The sequence below is a fragment of the Corvus brachyrhynchos genome, unplaced genomic scaffold (genome assembly GCF_000691975.1).
Source record: "Corvus brachyrhynchos isolate BGI_N302 unplaced genomic scaffold, ASM69197v1 scaffold12, whole genome shotgun sequence".
Classification (NCBI taxonomy): domain Eukaryota; kingdom Metazoa; phylum Chordata; class Aves; order Passeriformes; family Corvidae; genus Corvus; species Corvus brachyrhynchos.
Window position 1 is genome coordinate 1599411 of NW_008237885.1, and position 23634 is coordinate 1623044.

Genomic DNA, 23634 nt, shown 5'->3' on the forward strand with positions numbered 1-23634 from the left:
GAGATCCTGAACATGGAATGTGGTGCTTTTTATTTCTCTTGCCTTCCTAAGTTCTTTTCCTTACCCACCTTTTCTTCTTTTATGTCTGTCTGTGATTTAATTGGAGTAAAAGACTAAATCTTCTCCTGTGGATCTGCAACTACAGAGGCAATCAGAAACAGCATTTTAAAAAGACAGATGCTGTGATAAGTTTGGCAGTTCTCCAAGTGGCTAATAAAACAGTTTTCTATGCCAACCTAAGCCAGAATCTGCAAAGTAAGGGGTCAAATACTAAAACATAGGATTTTTACCTTTTAATCTTGCAATTGGATTGTAAGCAGCCCTGCAGAGAAGGACTTGGGGATATTGGTAGATGGAAAAACTGGACAAGAGCCAGCACTGTGCACTTGCAGCCCAAAAAGGCAGCTGTCTCTTGGCCTGCATAAAAAGAAACCTGCCCAACAGGCCCAGGGAAGTGATTCTCTTCCTCTGCTCTTGTGAGCCCCCACCTGGTTACTGCATCCAACATAAGGACATGGACCTGTTGGAGTGACTCCAGAGGAGGGCCATGAGAGTGATCTCAGCACCTCTCCTGTGAGGAAAGGCTGAGAGAACTGGGGTGGTTCAGCCTGGAGAAGGTTCCAAGGAGACCTTATGGAAGGCTTTCAAACTTAAACAGGGATTTATAGGAAAGGTGGAGAGAGCTTTTTTACCAGCACTAGTGACACAGTAGTAACAGAGCAAGAGGTAATAGTTTTAAACTAAAAGAGGGTAGATTTAGATTGGATTTGAAGTAATGAGGGTGGTGAGACACCGCGGGTATCACAAGGGAACAGGCTGCCCAGAGAGGTGGAAGGTCCCTCCCTTGAAACATTCAAGGTGAGGTTGGATGGGGCTTTGAGCAACCTCATCTAGTAGAAGGCAATCCTGTCCATGGCAGGGGTTGGACTAGGTGATCTCTGAAAATCCATTCCAACCCAAAACATTTCATGGTTCTGTGATTCTATATTCTTACACTTGCCAGATCATCTCTTGACCTCAAAAGGGGTATTGAATTTTTTTTGTGAGGTACACAAACATTACAACAATGAGAACCACAGAAAAATCCACATAGAAATTAACAGCCTCCAGTAAACAGAGCCTGGGGCTCAAAATGAACAACCAGGCTGACAAAATATTGATTAATGTCTTAGGAAGTGAATATCATCTATCCTCTTCACTGAATGAGGCAGGACGGTGAGGGGGTGGAAAGAAATGCACAAGTGATTATGCAGCCAGAGGTTGTATCATGCTGCCCATGCACAAGGGGACAAAGAGGTAAACTAAAAACATAACACATAAATTATGGTATTTCTTCAGTGTGTGATATCAAATTAAAAAGTGTTTAAAATTAGCACTGCTGTCTTTCTACCATCAAAGTAGATTAACAATGAATTTAGAAACATCTTGAATCATCTAATTCATTATGTAACTATTCAAGCAGGTAGAAGACATCAAAATACTGATCACTGTATTATTCCACTTTTATCAACATTTCGTTCTTTCATTTAAAAAATCCTCAAATGTTACCTATAAAAAACAGCATTTTATTAAGAGTTCTTGTTTGAATGCATTAGGCTTCAATTAACTCCTATATACAAACACTCACACTACTGTAATGATGCAGCATTAAAGGAAACAAGCATTTTGCCTGAGGAACATTTATGCACTTACAGATGTGTACAAAACTAAACTCAATGTGCCTGTGTTTCTCCACAGAGACAGATGCAGCCTCCACTAGTAAGGCACTTAGGGTATAAACAGAAACTGATTTCAGAATGTTGAAACACACAGTATTGCTTCTTAGGCAGTTTCTTTCCTTCTGGCCGTATTTCAACTTTTCCAAAATACATCGAAGCTATTTAAGTTATTAACATTTTTTAAAAAAATCAAATTAACTATAGATTCCATAAGAGACATGGAATTCTGAATTCTATGTCTGTAGTTAAATCACACATCTTGGATGTGTATGTAATGTGACCTTGAAATCATGAGGCATCAATAATATACACCTTGTAGAAACAGAAGTGAATACAGTCCTAGAAAATCTGTGAAGTAGAATTTCTGAGGATGGAATAGAAGAACAATCATTTCTCTGCCTGCATGTATACTACCAGTAATATTTAAGACCACTTCAAAAGTGTAACCGAGCATGCAAAGTCATTTTTACTCAATCCAGTGGTTCTTAGAAGACATTCAGGGTCAAATAAGATACAGTAGTTTAAATGCAGACAACCAGTCCTATTTCAGGCATCCTAACATCCCTCTCTTCCTCAGTCTCCAGGTTTTGCCTGGAAGTACAGCAAGTCTAAACAAATCTGTGCCTTCATCTCACCTACCAGCCAGTTCCAAGCGCCTAGTGCATGATAAGGGAACTAGAACTATCAGCTACTGAACTACGGGAACATCTTAAACAAAAAGCCTCTCCACAACGTTTATATAGCTGATGCCTGCCTTCAGCTCTGAAAATAGAGTTCCTCCTTCAAGTTAGGCACCCACAACTTTTAGTCACTTTGAAAGAATGCCAGTTAAAAAAGTTAGTAATTCCAGTAGTATCCTCACTTATTCTTCAAGCTATTTGGTTTTGATTTCATACAGCCAGGTTTTCTTCCTTGCTTGGTGCTTCTACCATTTAATTTGTTCTCTTCCGCTAAGTGATTGACTGCTTTTCTCTGAAGTACATTCTGCTGTCCCCTCTCAATCCCTCAACTGCCTCTACACTTATAAAAAAGTTATGTATAGCAGACCATTATTAGTGAGCAAGTACACCTGATTAATTCCACATACAAAATACATAACACCTTTTAAACCTACGCATTCAAAGCATAATTGCTGCTTACAGTCATCAAAGCACATGTCTATTATAAAGCTGGCTTTCTTAGCAATGCAAAACAATGACAAATAAGTAATTTTTAAAAAGGCTAAATATTACAGTAACAGTGAAAATCAGTACTGATTTCAAGGGCAATAACTATTTGTTCTCACTTCCAGTCTTCAATAAAATAATCTTCCTGACCTTTAATGCAAATGTGAAGATGTCTGTTCATTTCCATAAACATTTGTACTGAAAATTATTAGCTCTTGAAATCATAATGCTATTCTTTGTGGTCAAAAGAGTAGATTACCATGAACATTAGTTCATCCTGCATTAAAAAAAAAAAAGGCAACAAACTACTGTTCAATATTTTGCTTTTTATAATCCTTAAAATTTCAGAAAAGCTATCTCATTAGCTAGTAGCGATTTATTTCCTGCTCTATTCCATAAATAATGTCCAGCCACATAGAACAGAAAGTGATCTGACAGCTAGTTTACAAAATAGATCAAACATGTTTTATACAATTATCTACAACAAGAAAATAATTACTACTATTATAAAACAACTAGACCTTTGAGTAGTAGATGCATACTTTCCTCTCAAAAATTAGTGATTCCCATAAAGTAAACTTTGTAAAAGGATACAACATTTCATGTGGGTTTGCAGCTATCTCATTCTAGCAGAATACCGTTCCATGTTTCACAATTACTAGATTTTTAAAAAAATTAACCTGGAGTATTACAGTAAATATTGAAAAAAAACTATCTGAAATCTGTAGCACTCAAAATATCATTATCCTGGCTTTCCAATGCAAATAAAAGATGGACTAAGCTCCAGGCTCCCTGTTTACCCTGTTTGTCACTTACGGAAATTACTGTACTGGGGGAGGGCAGAAGATTTTGGTGCCAATATTAATAAAAACTTCATTCTGGGTAGATTTTGAAACACTCATAATTTCAGATAAGGAAGAAGCTTAACATATTTCAAACAGTGGCATTGAGGCCATAGGTCCCTCATATGCCACACCCTTATTTGATAAAGATTCTCTTGCTGTTAATACCACCTACAAGTCAGAGATATCTGAGCCACTACGTATTTTAGTGAAATGCTGAAAGCAGTTTTACACTGCCAGTTGCCTCTTAGCAACTCAACAAAACATCTTAAAACATAGACGTGGGTAAATCCCTAATTTCAACACTACCTCAAACACTGTAAGTATCAAATTAGCTGGTCAGTTTAGCTCCTACTTGAAAGGATAAAGTTCTGAAGGAGTTATCAAATAATCTGAAGCCTGTGGTTCTGTGATATCTCTGAAGTAGTTAGCTGAGTTTTTTAAGAAGGGAGGGATAAACAGATCTTGTCTTAAAAGTAAGCAAGTCACTTTGATTAATTGGCAAATTATTTCTGGATCGCTCTATGAAGACTTCTATTAGAAAGTGAGTGCACCTCATATTGTATTAAGGAAACATCTGCATTTCTTTATTTGAGAAAAATTTTCTTTCACTGGTATCACTTGTGGGGATCTCAGGGTGGCCTCTGAATCTTCATAGCACAAATTTTAAGTTTAGTGAGATTTGTTCCAGATGAAGCATTTGAGTCAAGCAGTCTGAAATACTGAGATCAGTGGAAACAAGCAATTACCTATTTAAGATTGCTCAGTGAGCTGACCTCCCTATTTATTACCATTTCTCAATAGCAGCACAGGAATATGGGAAGCTATAGGTAAGCATTCATTCCATCTTCTGAAACAAGGTTACTGCTGACACCATGACTTTAAATCTCACCAAAGTGCAGAAGTTAGCATTCTCTGCTAAGAAGTACATAAAATAAAAACAAACAAACAAACCAATAAAACCACTCTCTTTTAAGGAAAGCAGTTTTCCTCTTTCCTTTCATCCAACAGCCAGAAGATGCAAATGCAAGATATATTATTTGGTAGGACTGCCCAACATATGTGACTGAATTGCCAAAGCATGCACCAGGGACACTTATGCAATTGTAAATAAAACACTGTGTGCACTGGGGGAACAGTTTGCCTACAGGCTAGGCACTAACAAAAAGACACATTTAGCATTTCCTAAATTAGAACAGATGAACTTCAGAGTTTCATTTACCCATGTCTATAAACATAAAAGGCTCTTAAGTCCATATAAATCACAATTCTTGTTTTTCTCAACTTGTCAGCATTGGAAAACTATTCTCTGAACAGCAAGTAACTGTGTTAAGATAGTTACGCTAAAATACCTTGGTAATTGCAGTCCTCTTTCCACCGAGACGATATGCCTAGGTGTGTCTTCAAAGCTGAACATCAAATAACCTATAGCAAGGCTAATCTGCAAGAATATAGTCATTCTGAAGCTTAAACAAAATGAAGTCTCAAGTCCCACAACAAAGTGTGCATGTAGTTTTTGCGTAAGTAGAGTATGATGTAATTAAGTTTACACCCACTAAGCTTATCAGTTAATTGCACATTTTATCAATTCCTCAAGAAATTTAAGAGAAAAGCAGTTGTTGAAGAAGCATTAGACATTCATACCATCAGGTGCAGGTACAAAGCCTGCTTCTATTTAATGTCAAATAAAAAGGTTTTATAGCGTCATTATGCCACTGTTATTTATATCCAAAGCAGTCATTAATGAAGGCAGTACATCCACTGCAGTGGAGAAAAGGAAATAAAGCAAGGGATTCCTCACCTGAGTTCCTAGGAAACACAAGGAAGCCCTGTACTATCACTGCAGCTCTGAAGCTGCTTGTCCACCTGCCCCTCCTTTGCTGCTGTTCTCCCCGCAGGCAGTTCAGCTTGAGAGGCACCCAGTACCAAATAATACTTGAACAATACTATTAACTTCTGTGTCTTGAGAAAGGGGGTGAAGAAGTACCTTGGTCCTTTCTCCCCACTCTCTTCTTCACACTTGGCAGCCAGTCACTGTTAAATAAGAAAATAATAATCTACTCTGATTTTAATAGGGCCAAAATCAGCCTTGACCTACTTTCAACACAAAAAAAACTGAATGAGGTGTCATTTGCTTAAAATTTCTTCCTACGCACTTCCAAAATATTAAGGACATTTTTTGTAACAAGTTCTTCTCCACAATACACTTCTTACCTCTTCTCTCTAAAATACATCCACACATATATGTAAGAACAACATAGAGGGTACAAAGGAATATGAGTTGACATAATTGGAATAAAAGACCACCATGACTGCTCAAAGTTACAAAGGAAAAAAAGAAGGTCACTTAATAGCTGTAAAGAATGTGAAGTCACTGTCATTGGGGGAATACTGAGAGTAAACAAACACTATTTTCCTGTGTGTAACTGATATAAATGGTCGAGTACAAGCCTCTGTGGCAAGCATTCAGGAAAACAGAAGTATGGCAAATCCATACTTAATATTATGCTAAAAAGACACAAATTCATGTTCATCCTTTACAGAATTTGGTATTTTCACTATTTCGTGAGGTTACATTTTACAGTACACCATAAAACTCAGTTCATAAAATGGCATGTGACAAAGACTAAACCAGCAGTTTTCAGGAATGAGATGGAAGATAAGAAAGGAGACATCTTCCCTAAATACTGAGCAGTCAGCCATTGAAAATATAGTAAAGAAGCACACATGTGACAGATAGGGACAGATGGCAAGTAGGGAAGCTACAGGGCAGCTAAGACTGACAGTGTTCTTGACAGCTTCAGAAAGCAGAACCACAGTCAAGCATCAAAAGGGGACTGAGTAAGGATAATTTCCCAGGGACTCTGAGGAAAAATCTCAATACAGAAAATGCAGATTGTCTCAAGCTGGGCAACCACTGAGAGGGAAGAATGAACAGGGCTTGAAAGAAGGACTAAGGAAAAGCCAACACACTTGAATGACACGTGAAGCAAGCAGTAATTTGTTTTCCAGCCTTGTAACTGACTCTCCTTCACCCTGAGGTTTTCCTTGGTTTACCTGGTCAGACTTGTTGTATTTGTTCTAATAAAGTCTTTACATTCAGGGATTGAAAAGTTCAGTCTCTATGCTCGATATAAAAATGGAGATGTGGGTGCATATAGGAAGTAATTCCTACTAAATGCACTGTCTGATTCAGGGTCCTAAGTTGTATTTCTAAAGAAAAAAAAAAAAAAATCTGTCATTTTTTAAAAAGCTATGTAGTCGAAGATTTAAAATTACATTTTCAAGAGCCAGTGTGGTTTATCTTAAAAATGCCAAATGAAGGTAAAGGATTTCTTTGCTTTATACATATTTAAGAACTCACAGGTAGTATTTCTAAGCAACACTACCATATGTACCTGTGCTAACAGCTGTACCACTAAATAAAAAGCTGTCACAATTTGCAGATTCAGAACTTCAGCTGAAAGGGATTTACCATAGCAGATGTATCTAAGCACATCTTTTTATGTGCAAGTACTTTTCATACCGACATCTCATCAAGCCAAAAATGCCTTTTCATTATGGAAAGGATTAAAAGGTGCATATACATGCAGCTCACAGAAACTTCACACAAAGTTTACTGTACTCCACAATGATTATTTTGATTCAATGGATTTATAATCCATCTACTGCAGTGCAAGTGTCTGCATGAGTCTGAGTTTGAGTGCTATATGGGCAATTATGACAAGAAACTTGAAGATGATGTGACAAACCAAGTACCTGTAAAGGCACGAAAAAATTGGAGCATGCAGAAACTTCTTGTCTCCTTCCCTCAAGAGTTTGCCATTTATTCAAGAAAGTTACAAGGATTTCACTTCTATTATACATAAACTGTTACTCTACCAATGATTCTCAAAATGAGCACTGTACTACAAGGAGTCCTTTAATGTACAAGTTTTGGATAGGCAACTGCTAAGAGTTCAAGGATTGGAGTTATTTCCAAAACCAGGAAAAATATACTAGGCCCACCTGTTGTGAGTTTTAAAAGCTGGCAAGAGCAGTTCCAACAGTCTCCATTCCACTACACTGCCAAGCTAGAGATGTCTTTCTGTTTCTCCTCCACTCAATTTCAGTTCTAAAAGGCCCCAGTCTCTCAGAAATACCCACAAGCCTTATCTCCATTTGCTCGGATTCTACCATTGCAATCCACTTAAGGTTACAACACAGTGCATCCCACGTCCTTTTTTTTCCAACCTTTTTTTTCCCTTTTTTCCTTTTTTGTGTCCTCCCTCACACAATCCTAAAATAAAAGGCCATCTCCTCTATGCCTTCCAAATCCTTTAATTCCCACATCAAATTCAGAACTCCTGTCTTGAAGTTTCCCATATTTCTAGCCACGCCATTATTCTTAAATGCTTTTTCTCCCAACTTCTCCTAAATTAGGTATGTCTGATGGTATCTTCTTCAAGTTTGTCACACTTTTCTAATCTTCCAAGTCATAATAAAGAAATATGCCAACAAACAAACCAACCATTTGTCACCCCAGGGTTCAATCTCCTAAGACTGAATTTCACTTAGGTTCTGGACTATCAAGTCTAATATCCTGGTTTCAGTGTACAATACAAACACTTAAAGCCTCACTGCCAGCAATACCAAAAAAAACCCAAAAACAAACCAAAAAACCCCAAACAACAACAAGAGTTAAAGTTTCAGCAGCAGGACAAACAACACTCAGCTCAGATATGAATTTTTTTTTTTACAACCCAGACTAAGCTCCATATTGAAAAGCCCCAATGAGACCCATGGCTTACTACCATTGCTGCACAAGCAGAGATAAAAACTAGTTAGTTTACAGCATGAATTTCTGCACAACTTTCAGTTATATCTTTGCAACACATTGTCTTAAAGCATGAACAGTGACTGAGAGCATTTTACTGTTGGAGAAGTGCATAGGCCATTAATCAGTTCTGATAAAATGGAAAAAAAAGGCTAAGCCTGCTCTAATAGTTTTTCAGTAACAAGATACTACTGCTGAACTTCTCATTTAAGAGATTCTTCTCACAACAGCATTTCAGATCTAGAAGACTAATCTTAAGCATTGCAAAAAAAAGTGCATAAGATCTAAGATTAAATTTTTAGTTCTTCATTTGGAATCTTTTCCTAAGACTGTGACCGGCAAAAGGTTTGAGAGCAGAAAAAAACCACACAAAGATAAACATGGTTACCATTTTTATCTGAAGCAGACTACAACCACTCAACTTCCCTTACAGACATGTTTTTTGACCCCTTTCCAGTTCCTACAACACTATTCAGGCATGATTTTCTATTGCATAAGCCACGTGGGCCTCCCACTGTGATGTACTAGGCACCTATCTGCTAATTCTAGTTCCTGTAATAGTTTCTCCTAGTTTTCCCATTGCAGAGGCTAAGCTTATTGTTAAGTAGTGGAGTCTTTAAAAATTACTTTCAAATTGTTCAAATACCAAGTCTTAAGCAGAGGGTCGCATCTACATTTACTAGTTTGGTTGCTTAATTCCTGAGCTCCTTTCAATACCATTTAGTTCTGGAAACTGGCACCTTTAAATACCATCTGGTTTATGTCTCTCTTTTTTCATCCCTCCTTTATCTTTTTAAGCTTGTTTCATAATTGCTTCTACCAACACTTCAATTTGAAGAGAGATCCTTTGATACATCCTTCATAATGAAAGGCTCTAGTTCAGAACTTCTTCAACCTCAAAAATGAACTTGGATACAAGAGGTAAGACAACAGCTTCTTTTTTGGTAGAGCTTTATTTCCAGAGGATAGAAGGAGAGATCATCTACTAGCCCTGTGCATTCTCCAGTGGGCTTCTTGTTTACAGTGTGTTTCAAAAAGATTAATTTTATACCTCCTGCAAATTGTTCCTCCAACATCTTTCTTAGCTGAATGTATGCATTCTGTCAGAATTTATGAACCTTTGCATTTTGCTCTTGCAGGCAAAACTTAACTTTTAAAAAATGGTGAAAACTGCTTTGTATAACCACCTCTTATCCTGCTGTTTAACTATGCCATGCCAGTTCCTTTTTGGACTTACTACCTTTGATGGGCACATGCATTTCCTCCAACACTCCCACATGGCAGCTTTAAGTAGTTCCCATGCCACTTAAAAGGATTTTAATTTTATAAATTGTCTTTAATATGCTTTTTAAGTAATTTTCTTTAAAAAACAAAACCCCCAAAGCAGGGGATTTTCAGAGATGGAAGTAGATGACCCTCCAAGAGATGTAAATACATTTTACAGAACGGCAGTAACACTTGGAACCAGACCCTGCACACAATGGTCAGAAGGACATACGAAACTGCTTCTCCCTCTTCTGCAGACTAACTGCTCCATGAAGTACTCACTAACTGTGTCTACCAATTTAGTCTCCACATCAGTCATTGCTGCAGCCACTGCCACTGCCATGCAGGCACCAGGCTGGCCAGGGAGCAGTACAGCTAGGAGATTAGAAGAGAATGAAAGGGCTCCAAAGAGAAAGAAGGGGAGAAGAGAACAACCACATAATAAAGTCAGCTTGTGTACATTTACACACCACATTGCTCATGGAGCTCCAGGACTTGGAATAATGTTTATGATTTTTCATGAGCTGCTGTTTCTCTTTTTAACCCATGATTACAGAGAAATTAGAATTCAGATACAAGATGTGAATTCAAGAAGTTGAAGGCAAACAAATCTCTATTAAAAGATAATGAGAAAGCATAAGCTAACTGCTTAAAATTAGCTCCCAAAAATTTGAAACTAAAATTTGACTACTGAGGTTGAACAAGCCACTGCAGAGCCAATACACCTGCTGAAAATTGGCTTGAGAGAGCTGTGTGCATTCCTGTGTCTTGTTGCAAACAGATGTTCTATCTGGATTTCCCTGCATATTGCTTCTCTCATGAAATTCCTTTTTCCTCCGTTTAACCCAGAGGTATCTCCCACTCTACTTGCACCTAAGTTCTCCTCTTTACTTCATATATTTCTAGCCCCATCACACCATCACCTTTTCTCCCCAGGTTACAGAAGCATTAACACCTTCCTCCTTTGCCTCTGTGGCAGGGGGACAAAGCCAGGACCTATCTGCCTTCCTTCACCTGCCAGGAAGGACTCCCCCGCTCCTGCCTCAGGATGAAACTGGTGTCTCGCACTGCAGAGCTGGGTTTCAGTACTGCCATCAGACAGTTAATGGTAAAACACAGTATTTTTCTGCCAACACCATCAACACTAATCTTAAGTACCTTCTTCTCCAAGTCATTGTAAAAGTAAAAGACTGAGGCATGTGCTATTGAGACAACTTGCAATTGTTTAATAGTTTTTCCTAGGACAAACTGAACACAAATCAAAGGGAAGCAATTATAAAAGCCCTCTAAGCAGTAGCTTAAGGGAAAAGACAGAAACACAAGAGTTACACAAAAATGCATCTTTTCTATCCCCAGTCTTTTCAGGTAGGGGGAAAGACAGTTATTTTTTCTTATCCGTTTCTGTGTACTGCTAGGAACAGAGAGAACAATAAAACAAAGAATTTAGGATAGATTAAACTGGTCAGTTCTAGTAGCTCTTGCAAAGCCAGACAGCTAAAAGCCCCTTTGAACTTCGACACAGCAGACAAGCTCAAGAGCCGATTCAAGCCTGCAGCTTGCTGAACATGCTGAGCAGAGAGGAGCACTACTCCAACCAGCTCATTCTGTATGCAAAGCAAGCAGGTACAATGCAAAGGGGATGTGAGTCATGCAAGAAAAACACATAAAACAAAGGCAAAAGAGCTGGCAAGATAGAAAGAACAGCAATGTGGGAGAGTGGGCACATCAGGCTGCTGAGAAGGTAAATCAGGAGTGTAGAACGTAACCTGAATAATATAAGAAATAGTATGTGTCTTTACAGAAAGAAAAGATAAAAATAAAAAAGACATTGTGAAAAAGAAATCTTTCATCTTCTACATGTCCTTTTAAGCTCTTCTGTTATCCATATATATAGTACAAAGTGAAAATCCTCTAGGCATATAGTAATAAATTTACCTCCTGAAAGGATACACACACAACTTGCAATTTGGCTTAAAATATCAATGCAACTCAAATGACCTTCTTGCTAGGAAGACTTCCCAATTCTTTGGGAATTTTGGTTGCGTTTATGTTTAATATTTTCATTGAAACTACCTGATAATGGTCTGGAATACAAGTAGCAGAGCATGAAACAAGAATGATAAACTTCTAGCATCCCCACTGCTCTCCTAATCAAAGCCACAGTTCTGTGTGGCCACACTTAGGCTTCCCAATCAACCTGTAAGTCAGATGCAGTCCATCAGTTTTCCTATTGCTCAATTGCAAGGCCCAGCAGCCATTTAGATGGCTGGTACTGACCCATATCACAGTGGGATTCTTTATCCCATTTTCAGATATCTGGCAATTTAATCAGATTGAAAAGAGGTATAGCCTGATAAAAGAATCTGCATGAGTCAGAGGCAGGGCTGCAAAACTCAACACACATTTACATGGTCCTGGAGAGCAAAACAAAGACTTTGCTGAAGAGGGAAATGTGTTAGAGAGGGCCTGAGCTGTTTAGGAAAAGGAATTTCGGTTACTCCTTTCATTTAGGCAGCTTAATTCTCTGTTTGGAGGAAATAATCTCAATGGGTGTTTCAGGCTTTAAAAGCTTGACAAAAAGGCATGACCACTTTAACATAGTTGAGCTGAAGCTTGTGACACAAGTCTGTCTTGAAAATGGGAACCTTAAAACTTCAAATGTTAAGCAGTAAAAAATAAAGATACACACACTAATTATTTGACATCACATCATCTGATTTTTTTTCTGCTTGGCACTTTAAAGCTTTCATAAACCACCTTAAATAAATGTAAAATTCTTTGTCTGTATATTTGCTGCTTTTTTTTCTGGATTCTGTATTTGCCTACAGAAGCTTTGAAACTTGCACAATAAAATCTTACATATATTGAAAGTTCAATCCAGTAACTCAGGGGAAAAAAGGCAAAACAGTTACAGTCTTTCATTACAAACTCTGGGAAGTTATCTCATGTTAATACATCAGAAAGTTTTACAGTATCTTTTAACTGTGAACAGTTTAATAACATTAGCACTGTAGATGGAAGTCAGAGCTCTGAAGAATACCATCTGCAATACGAATGTGGAAACTATAAAAATGTTAGCTTTCTGGATAAAAATAATTCAAATAGAAATGGTTGACTCAACATACCCTGAAATGAAAAAAAAAAATTTAAAAAGATAAATATGTGACTGCCTCTTATTTACTGAACTGCTACTCTATTTTACATACTAAACTCAATTTAATAAGAAAAAGTGTACCCTCCCTGGCACCAGAGAAACATACCATCCCATTCTTACAGGGAATGTAAAAAGGAACATATTTTTGCAATACATGCTCAAGGCCAACTTTACACTGGATGTCACAGAAGTATCACAGCCCACTTAAAAAGTTATTGCTGTAATAAGTTGTTCCTTTCAACAAGCTAATGTCATGTTCACAGTGAAAAAAAAATGATTGCACATATCCTTCATTTATTTAATAATTATAGCTTCTGAGCCTGTTCCAGGAATTCTCAAATAAAGGAATAAGGAGCAGTTAAAATACTTACTTCAACATCTTCTGATGTTGCAGCATCTTCTCCATTGTAATCTTTCTTCCCAATTTCCATAAATAAGAACCAAACCACATGTTTGGCTTCAAGAAGGATTAAAGAAGCTACAGGCTGGTGAGTCTCATCTCCATCCCTGGAAAGGCGATTGAGCGAACTTCCCTGGAGCAGTTAATGTTGTTTGGATTGACATCAGCAAGGATTTTACCATGGTCTCCCACTGTGTTATTTGAGGCATGCTGGTGAGACACGGGTACTATACAAAATCCAACTGGTGCCTGATAACTTGTGGTGTCACTCAAGAAGTGGCAGTGATGCCAATGCTGTTTAAAACTCTCTATTAATGACCTGGATGGTGGAACAGAGTCTGGTCTCAGCAGGTTCAGGGGTAACCCCACATTGGAGAAAGAGATCAACACTCCAGAGAGCAGTGCTTCTATTTCAAACAACTTCAAGAGGCAAGAGAACTGTGTTGATGGGAAACTCGTGAAGATCAATAATGGTAAGTGGTTTACTGTGAGAGTGGTGGGACAGAGAAGCTGTGGACACCCTACCTCTGAAAGCGTTCATGGCCAGGTTGGATGGGGCTTTGAACAACCTGCTCTAGTGGAAGGTGTCCCTGCCCACGGCAGGCAGATTGGAGCTGGATGATCTTTGATATCCCTTCCAACCCAAACCATTCAATGGCTCCATGATTCTAAATAAAAATAAAAACTTGCTCCTGAGGTGAAATAACACACAAGACAGGCTGGGCATGCAGCGGCTAGGACACAGCTCTGCAGAAATAGATATGGGGCTGCGGGTGGACGCTGCTGAACAACAGCCAACAAGGCACCCTTTGGAAGTGAAGCAGGCTAACCAAGTATTGAGCTTTGTTGGCAGGAGCTATACTAAGCAGGCTGGGGGAAGTGATTTCCCCTCACTCCACCTTTCAGCGCTGGTAAGACAGCATCTGGATTGATGTGTCTGATTTTGAGTTCACCAATAAAAGGCAGACCTTGGTACAGTGGGAACAGGATGATCAAGGGGCTGGGACATATAATACATAAAGAGCAGCCAAGTGAGGCTTGCTCAGTCTGGGGACAAGGCAGCAATCAGGCAGACCTCATTACCCTATTCGATTTTCAGGTGGGAGTAAATAGAAAAGTCGTAACCTGACTCCTTTAGGATGTACACAGCAATAAGACAGGAAGAAACAAACACAATCTGGAAAATGGAACATTTCTGCTAGCTGAGATGAAAAGCTCTTTTCCCACGAGGGTGGCCAAACACTGCAAGAAGTTGCTCAGGGACCCTGTGGCACCACCATCCCTAGAGTTACTCAAAATTTCCAGGCACAGCCTAGAACAACCTACTCCAGCTAGACTGACTTTTAAGCAGGGGTTTGAGCTAAATGACTGCCAGAGGTCCCTTCCTACGTAATACTATAATAAATCCAAATGACTTATAGTAGAAAACAACATAAAATATTTCATTAAGTTGCTCTTCTCATCGGAACCTTGTTAAGTCAGCAACAGAAGTGATATAGCTTTAGCCTGACAGAGGCGTTTCTGGCATGAAAACAAAGGTTTTGCAATTATAGAAGTTATTCATCACTCACATTGAGAACTTCTTGGAAAATAATGGTCCTACTCCTATCACTAAAAATTAAAAGTCTAGTTAAAGGCTGAAACAACACCTGACAACTCTGGTATTAGGGATTTACACTGCTGGAGCTAAAGATGCTTAATTTACTATTTGGCTCTCTTATTACAACACTTATCTAACTTGAGAAAACCTATACCAGAAAAATAAAATACCTATATAGAACAGGAGCTCAAACTAGCTAGTACTTGAAATTTTTCATTACCTCTGTATCTTTCTCTTTCAGCAAGTATAAAAGGAACATATGGAGAGCTTTAAACCCTAAACCATTTGTATTTGGAAAAAAAATAACTTTCAAATTGCGTAATTTTGATCCTTCCTTGACCTCGCAAGACTGCAGTTACTGCTGCCCCCTGCTCTCTCCTGCTCTCTTCCAGACTTCACTCTCACTTGAGGCTCACAGCTTATACCTACACTGCTTCTTCTCATTCTCCTCTTCCTCAGAGGAGCCCCTCAAGCAGACACCATCAGTTGCTATTCCATCTATCCCCACATTCTCAGATAGAGTCTGTGTGCAAAGATACATGGAATTAAAGCCAAAAATTCCAAGTAGACACTTTTAAGTGTGAAAATACACAAACACTGAGATACAAATGTATTTGCTACTTAAACAAAAGCCAGTTCACAAATCAAATGTAAATCTCTAAGTCAGCAAGCTCTTTACATTGGTATCATTAGAATTTAGATGAGAATTTTTTTTAATTTGTATTTTTTATTAGTGCTTTGTGAGGCACTTTATTTCACTGACCTCACCTTCAAGTTAATTTATTTGCAGAAAGTGAGCGGTCTCAAGAGATGTCAGCTCCTCCACATACATCCTGAAGGGACCATTTTTTCCAGTATCAAAGAGCAGCATGTGGCAAGACTTCTCATCAACATCAAGTTACTTCATAGAATGGGAAGTATACTCTCAAGTCAATTATGAATATCATGGTTTGCTCCACCCTTTGGAAACGGAAGTTGCATCTGCTCATTGCTTTCCCCATCCCAACATTATTCTTCATATGGCATTCAAAGTTTATCCACTGCTATGCCAGTAAGTTTGGCATCTCTATCAGTTTGTAAACCCTCAGAGCCACAGTCCACCCTGCATGACCCTGTCACTTTCACAACTGACATATAACTGCATCAATGAAACACTTCTAATGTGTCTGAAAACCACATTTATATCAACCATTTTCTAACAGATTACCAATTATTAAAGAAAAAAAAGAGGGTTAAGACATTAAGTTTAAATACCGTTTTTTCTAAGATGACTTTAAGCTGTGGACCACACTCCAGATCTTTGCAGAAGTATACATATGACCACCCAAGTGTAAGCTTCATAGCAGAATCAAAATCCTAGTAGGTCCTATCCTTACAAGAACCCATTTTATACCTTTTCAGTCAATACATACTGAGATCTCAAGCATCGATCATGTAACAGACCATAAGTACTTCAAGAGTTACTGATTTTGCTACTCCAGCATTTTCTCTGAAAGAAGATTCATGCCATCTTGAACAAAATCCCAAAATACTTCTGTTAAGTTTTTCTCCTTAAAATAGCAGTTGTTTCAGGGCTGAATAATTGGAACCTAGCGGCTGTCCAAATGAGACTCTTAATTCATGCAATTAGCCTCCTACACAGTGCTTAAAACCTTGCTCAGCAATAATAGAACTTTTAAGGGACTTAAACTTACCTTCTGAGGCAACTGGGAACATTAAGACATCCAATGTAGCATAGAAATTTGAGTTATAAATACTTCCAGAGAATAGGCAGCAAGCTGAACGCAATACTAAAAATATTAAAGAATACAGGCTTTTCCTTGCCCTCATTGGGTCTCATTCTGCACAAACAGCAGCAGTCTTTACATTATATATATGCTCAATTCACTGCCATGGCTTCACCAAACTCTGAGAGGAGATGCTTTACTCTTGCTGACTTAGAATTTAAGACATTGAAAACTGTCAACACACCTGAAGGGAGAAACCATTCAGTTCAACCAGATCTTTACTTTCCATCCAGCTTCTCTGTGATCTCTAGAGCTGAGCTGGCAGAGATTTTTACTTCTCCTCAAAGAGTTCTCAAAAAAAACTCCACATGCAAGCTTACAATTTCATCCCTATTTTTGCCACTGGCTGGGTCTACAGATCTAATCTCTCTCAGTGCAATGGCATTACACAGCAACTTTTCCCACTCACGAAGTAACCTTTCCCATTCTGCCTCAAACCTACACATATCCTAATGCTGTGTAAGAATTTAAGCAATATCCCACTGAAGAGGATTGGAAACTATTCTAAATTAGGCAGCTGGTTAATCGAAATAAAAAAGCATCATAATGTGAGAAAGTTAAAACAACTGCTGTGTCTTGTAACACTGTACAGCCCTAGGGGATACTCCTGACACTTCCACTCTTTTCTTCTCCCACAGGACTTCTCTGCCTGGCTCCCACACAAAAAAATGAGAATAGCTCCTGCATTGTACAGAAAACCTTCTTAAGACAGCCTATTTTCCAGAAAGAAATACCCGGAAAAGCCAAATTTGCTTGGATAAATCACTAAATTCTCTTCTAGACCATCAGAATTGCAGTTCAGGTGACCATTTTCGTAACATGAACCTTCCTGGCTCAAAACTTACTCAGTTCCAGTTCTCCATAAATTACAATGATGGATGGATAAGAACTGTCCGTTCCCATTTGAAATAGTGCTGACCACTCTTTTATCGTTGCTGGCAATTAACAGTAAACATGAGTTCTAGTCATTTTTTGTAGGCAACCTGCTGAGATTTATAGCAGTAGCTTCAAAATTCTGAAGAAAAGACTTATCTTTGGGTGAAAGATTTTTCAGGGTTGTGACAACCTTGATGCAGAAAAGTTCTGGCACATCAGTCATTTGTCTGCTGTTCTGACAGGGGAAACCTCACAGGTGACACATACAGCACAAAATGTAGTTAAGGATAGTTGCTAGTTGTTGCCACAAGTTCTAGACATGTTATCTTTAAACAAATGTAAGAAAAGATTAGGAGACAGCATTACCATCTCAATCAATTTGGATCAAATCAGCCTAATTTCCCTCTAAAATACAGTAATTTACTTCAAATAGAAACATTAGAAAAGAAATGCTTTCCAAAAAAAAAGGATGACTTCAGGCAACATCTCCAATTAGTCCCAAAAGCCAAAAAAAAAACAGTCTAGAAAAGAAAATATGATGCGGCAAGGGCAGAACTCCCTGGAAAGCAATTCTGAGCGATATCAAACAAAAGATTTATTACAAAAGGATTGCATTATATTCAATGTTTTCATCAACAATATGGATGCTGAATATAAACCCATTTTTACTTAATGGGCCAATGATGAAAAGCTAGGAAGGACAAAAAACTTAAATCAATTTTGCAAATGAAAGAAATTGACAGAAGGAGAATGAAATCCACTGGGGATAAGCACGAAACTCCTACAAAAAGACAATGGAAAGTATAAGTAATAGTCTTTAAGAAAATTAATAACGTCTAAATCCCAAGCTGACAGTCAATGTCAGGCAACTGCAAAATGGTAAATAATCAGTGAAGTGTACAACCACAAGCACAACTTTCAGAATAAGCCAAGTAATCTTTTCTGGTCCATTTTGTACTACACTCAAGAGACTAAATACTGTACTCCCACTGAAACACCACTTTTCAAGGAAACAACTGACACAAACCCGAAGAGTAGGCCATTCTTCGTGTTCCTCCAATAAAACCAGAGCGAATTGGATTTGGTTACTATTTAAGCAGGGAAGGTTGAAAGAGGCTTCCTAAGAACCAAAGTACCCAGAAGGCTATTGCAGAGAAAACGGGATCAATTTGTTCTCAGGTTCTCAAAAGACAGCAGATGCAATGGGCTTAAAACTGAAGTTAATGAGATTCACACTAAGCACTTTGGGAAGACACCACCACTTTTCAATTTTAGGGACAATGGAACCCTCAAGCAGATTACACTGGAGACAGTTAAGGAAGTAAAAAACCCACAGTCAGCAGCCGGACCACAGGAAATTGTTTAGTCCCTGTTGTTCCTTATATTTATTAAAAAAACTATACAGAGTTTACTGGCTCCAACACTCAATTCAGTAGAAGATACTAAGGTACAATAGAGAACTTGTGGGGTTTTTTTCAGTTTAAACATTTGTGACTTTTTATTCTCTTCTCTCCACTATCTTCAGCATAGCCTTATTTTTCGATTAACACTCATATTTTTGTGATGATCAGTTACCACGGCTGCAAAGATCAGTCTGTCTTATGTTCTGTTATTGCTAAAAAAACACACAATAGACAAAAAAGGGAATGCAAAAGAAGGAAAAGGAATCCTACTAATATTTTCTATTCAATTCTCCCCATTCCAGGACTCATGGGTTTACTGTTGATTTACACTTCCAAAGAAAAATGTAGGACACGGTAAGTTGAACAGGACAAGGAAATAGAGAATATAATGGAAGCAAATTAATGAAAATCAATAGTTTTTAAGACTAAACTGCATTGACAATAAAGCTTATGGGGTTTACATAACTCAAATGATCTCAGTTTCACATTAGAAAATTAGACAACACCTTCAATACAGTGCTCTTTCAAGTGTGTAGTTTAAAAGATCACCTTCCTAGTTTAATCAAACTTCAAATAAACAATAATGAATAATTATTAATTATATTGCCGGCACCATCAGCAAGGGATAAAATGCGCCTTGATCAGGACTTCTCAGGTTCTCTCAAGCCCTCCTCCATAGAGCAGAGAGGCAAAGCAAACCCTACCTCACACACCAAGAATTATCTGGTAACCTAACAGAGGCAGACAATCAGCTTGGACAATGTCTCTGCAATATAAGATGTGGAACTCTTCTCTAGTTTTAGACACAAAGTCCCAATTCAGAATTCTAGTCTTCCCTTGTTATCAGTGAATGGAAGAACTGGCCATCCAGAAGACAATTCAGCAGGTCTCAGGTATGTCTGAGACCCTTCAAAGGGCTGCCTGTGTCATTCTGTTTCTCCCCACTGTCTACAGAGGCAGCCTAATGTCACTCAGACTTCACACCAACTCTTCCCTGGCATCCCAGGTTAGGCATTTCTCTTCCCATTCTTTCCTCAAGCAGTGTTGGGCTAAGATTCCACAGGCCAGCTTCTTGGCACCTCTGAAGGAAAGCCCAGCTCCAGAGATGGAGCTGAACACAAGCATCACCAACTTCAATGGCATCCAGAGAGGGCAATGCAAACATTTAAAAGACTGTTTCTTTAAAAAAAATTTTTTTAAATTAAAAAAAAAAATTTGAAAGGCACTATCCAGATAACAACTTCTGTAAAAGTGAAAGCTACACATTAGTATGAAAGGGTAATAGCCTGGCCCTGTAAACACTTAAACAGGTATTTTAGCAGAAAAATCTCATGTCCTGAAAATGAAAATGTATGCAAATGTTTGAAGAAATAAAGGCTACAGTTTTTGTCTTGGTTTGGTTGTTTCTTAAAGTAATGTAATTCAAAACAATTACTTTGCTTTCTAACAAAAGAGTAGTCCTACAACTTCACAGTAGCATCCAATACGTTAATAACAAACAACTTTTCACACTGAAGTACCTAAGGTGGAACAAAGCACTCCATACCATTAAGTCACACAGAGGTAAAAGTCCATGCTGGCACTTGGGCTTAAAGAAGCTCAGATTTCTGGAGCACAGCATCAGTTTCTGCCCCATGTTCCTTCTTGGGTCCTGAGACTTCAAAACTCCAACATTTGAACGAGGAAAAACTTAGACAAATTGTCTTCAAAACCCTAATGTGATTTAAAAACACTGTCCCTGAAAGACAAAGACTGAGGAGAGGTTGTACTTCACAGATCTTCTAGGACCTTTAGCACCATCATCCACTCCCTCCTCTCCCTACCAGCTAGCCCCTTCCCCCACTAATTCTAATTATAGTTTCATCATGAAATCTTCTGAAGACCTGTGTTAAAAGGTAGGACTTAATCTAACTCATACTATTACTAGCCCTCCAAGAAACAAATTTTCAGAATATGAAGATATACACTATAAATCCTTTATTCCCTCTATGCAATAAAAAAATAGACCATGTATACAGGGATCTGAAAGAAGGTATTATATTAATACCTGCTACGTGGAGAAACAAAGAAACAAAAAAAAAGGAAACACACTTAACATCTTCATTGCATCAAATATATGGCACAGGAGATCAAACACCTTAGTACCAAATTCATAAGAGAGTTCGTCCTGCTGGCCACAAAGAAAATCCACTGCCAGGTATTTAACCAATTTAGTCTAATTTTCTGACACCATAGCTGGAAGGCAGAAGAGAAAAGCTGAGCTATTCAAGGAAGTCTAGTGCTTCAAATACATTCAGAAGCTTTAAAGGAAGACTTTAAAATATTCAGTACACTTTACGTTAGATTCATATGCTAGTTTCTTGCCTATTTTAGGCATACAGTCTCCTCAATTCTCCATTCACATATTAAAAAAAGACTTAGATGCATGCTTCTAATAGTACAGCAAAGTAGTTTGGGCTTGATTCCAATTTCACCAGGAGCAAAGACATTCACAGCAGAGATAATTCATACTTCAGGGTTATTTGATTCTTTTTACAGCTCCTTGAGAAGCTGAAGTCAAACTACATGATTTTAATGACAAAACAAAGGGAAAAATGTAAAGGTGTCTCCTAGCACAGGATAAAATACAAGAACGAACAAGTATTAAAACGATGCAATAAATAATTATTCACAGCGCTTTCCTCATTTATGTAAAGACAAACCAAGAAGTGCAACGTTACACTAGCCAAATTATTCACTAATTAAACAAAAAGCAGCAAGCAAAAAAATTCAGAAAACAGTATTCAGCTATAATGGAGAAGTATCACATCTTTCTTCAATCAAAGTAATTACTAACTATGTACTGAATAACCGCAATGACTAGCTGTGTAGTTCAGCTTGAAGTTTTAAATTTACCTAATACCATAATGGTTTTATGTAATAGTACTGAAGCCACTACTCCAGTTTTATTGCCCATTGGTAATCTTTGAATTGAACTTAAATTGAATTTAGCACTCAGTTGTTTACCTACTAATATTCTTCGTGAGAGAGAAAAAATGGACTCCACTAGCAGATTACGTATTTTCAGACATTTTTACAAGTATTACTCTTCCTCCTCCCCTCCCTTTTACATTACAAGTTTCTTGAATATTCCTTAAAGTTCTACAGGTACCACCAAGTTATTTTGTCCTTGAAGATATTCACAGCATTTCTCTTCTATCAGAAAATACACACACTTCCCCTTCAGCTAAATATTTTTCATAAAACGGTGTGAATTACCTTAACAGTATTCTGCAAGTACAGTCCAAGTCCACAACCATCCACAATAAATTCAATTTATCCTGACTGGAGTCTTTCCAAATGCCACTAGTTTTGCTGTATAGGAAGGCCTTTGATGCTCACATCAAATAACCTTCAAATTGTTCAACAACAACAATAATCAACTCTCTTGCCTTGATGAATAAACCCTGTGAAAATGTGCCCATGAATGTCAAGGACTATGCATGTTTTTAAGTGACAAGATACAAACCACAATGTAGGAGGGATTCTACTGAAAATTTAAAGTTTGTGGACTCATAAAATCAAGATGGATACTAAAATGAAAGAATGTAAGGTATGTGCCAAGCTATATCACTTTTGGAAAAGGTATTCTTCCTATATTTTCCTTAATATTTTACAGATGTTGAAGTTACAACAGGCTCTAATGCTAGCCTGAACAATCTGATTGAACGGTACATAAATCAGAACAATGCCCAAAACTTACTGAATCACCTAGAGGTATCTCTTATCAAGAGAGAGCACCCATCTGACAATTTTTCCATGTTTAGAACAGACAAGACCTTTCACAAGACCCAACAAAACCACACTGTAACATGGAGAGAGGCAGCATGCACACAGAATTCCCTTTTCCACTGTCATCAGATCATCAAAGGGACATTTACAGTGCGATTTTTGCCAGCACTGTGTTCCCCGCACAGTGCCTGGCACGCATGGTCTCCCGACTTCCAGCTTGCACAGAGAGCGAGCGGTCATTACAGCATGGGAAGCACAGAACCTGCCTATCTGCCAACAAGAAATGAAGGTGAAAGAGATTTTAAGGGCTTCTGGATATTTCGAACTCCACTAGTTACAACAGTCAGCAGCTGCAACGATCCATCAGATTCTGCAGAGGCACCCTTCTTGCTGCAGAAGAGCGTAGCGATTTGTTAAAAATAAGTTTCGAAAGGACAAATAGGAGAAACTTGCGGGAACACGAGCGGAGTTTCTCTCGCGCTAACCTATACAAAAAGCAGCTGCAGGCGCGCTACATGGAATCAGCACAAATTTGAGGCAAAGCGAAAGCATCACAGGTAACACACCGACAAGAGCCCAAAGTAGAACCTCCCCCGGAACACAAGCCTTGTCCCGCCGTTTGTTTCTTACTGAGGACGGCAGCGGACAATTCTCGCCCAGGTGCCGGGGAGAGGGACCCGCTGCCAGGGCGCCTTCCCACGGCGCTGGGAAAGGTGGGATCTGATTTCGAGCATCTGGAAAGCAGGCACTGACCTGAGGGTGCGGTTGCCGGCGCAGCCGCGGCGCTCCATGGCGGCGGGCACGCAGCTGGTGAGCTCGGTCCAGTCGGCGTGCA

The 23634-nt window shown here is 38.5% G+C and overlaps 1 protein-coding gene across 3 annotated transcripts in view; it reads right to left on the bottom strand.

Annotated features, from left to right (window-relative positions):
* HS6ST3 (heparan sulfate 6-O-sulfotransferase 3) overlaps positions 1 to 23628 on the bottom strand; it is a 291644-nt gene extending 268016 nt beyond the window's left edge. For 2 of the 3 annotated variants that reach the window (XR_001861456.1, XM_017732629.1), the window contains exon 1: positions 23553 to 23624. Coding sequence is in view for 1 of the 3 variants with exons in the window: in XM_017732630.1 (XP_017588119.1) it covers positions 23553 to 23590 (38 nt within the window). In the remaining 2 variants the exon portion in view is untranslated. Of the gene's footprint in view, positions 1 to 23552 lie in introns of all 3 variants that reach the window. The other variant, XM_017732630.1, reaches the window with a different exon arrangement.
* Positions 23629 to 23634: the final 6 nt, after the last annotated feature.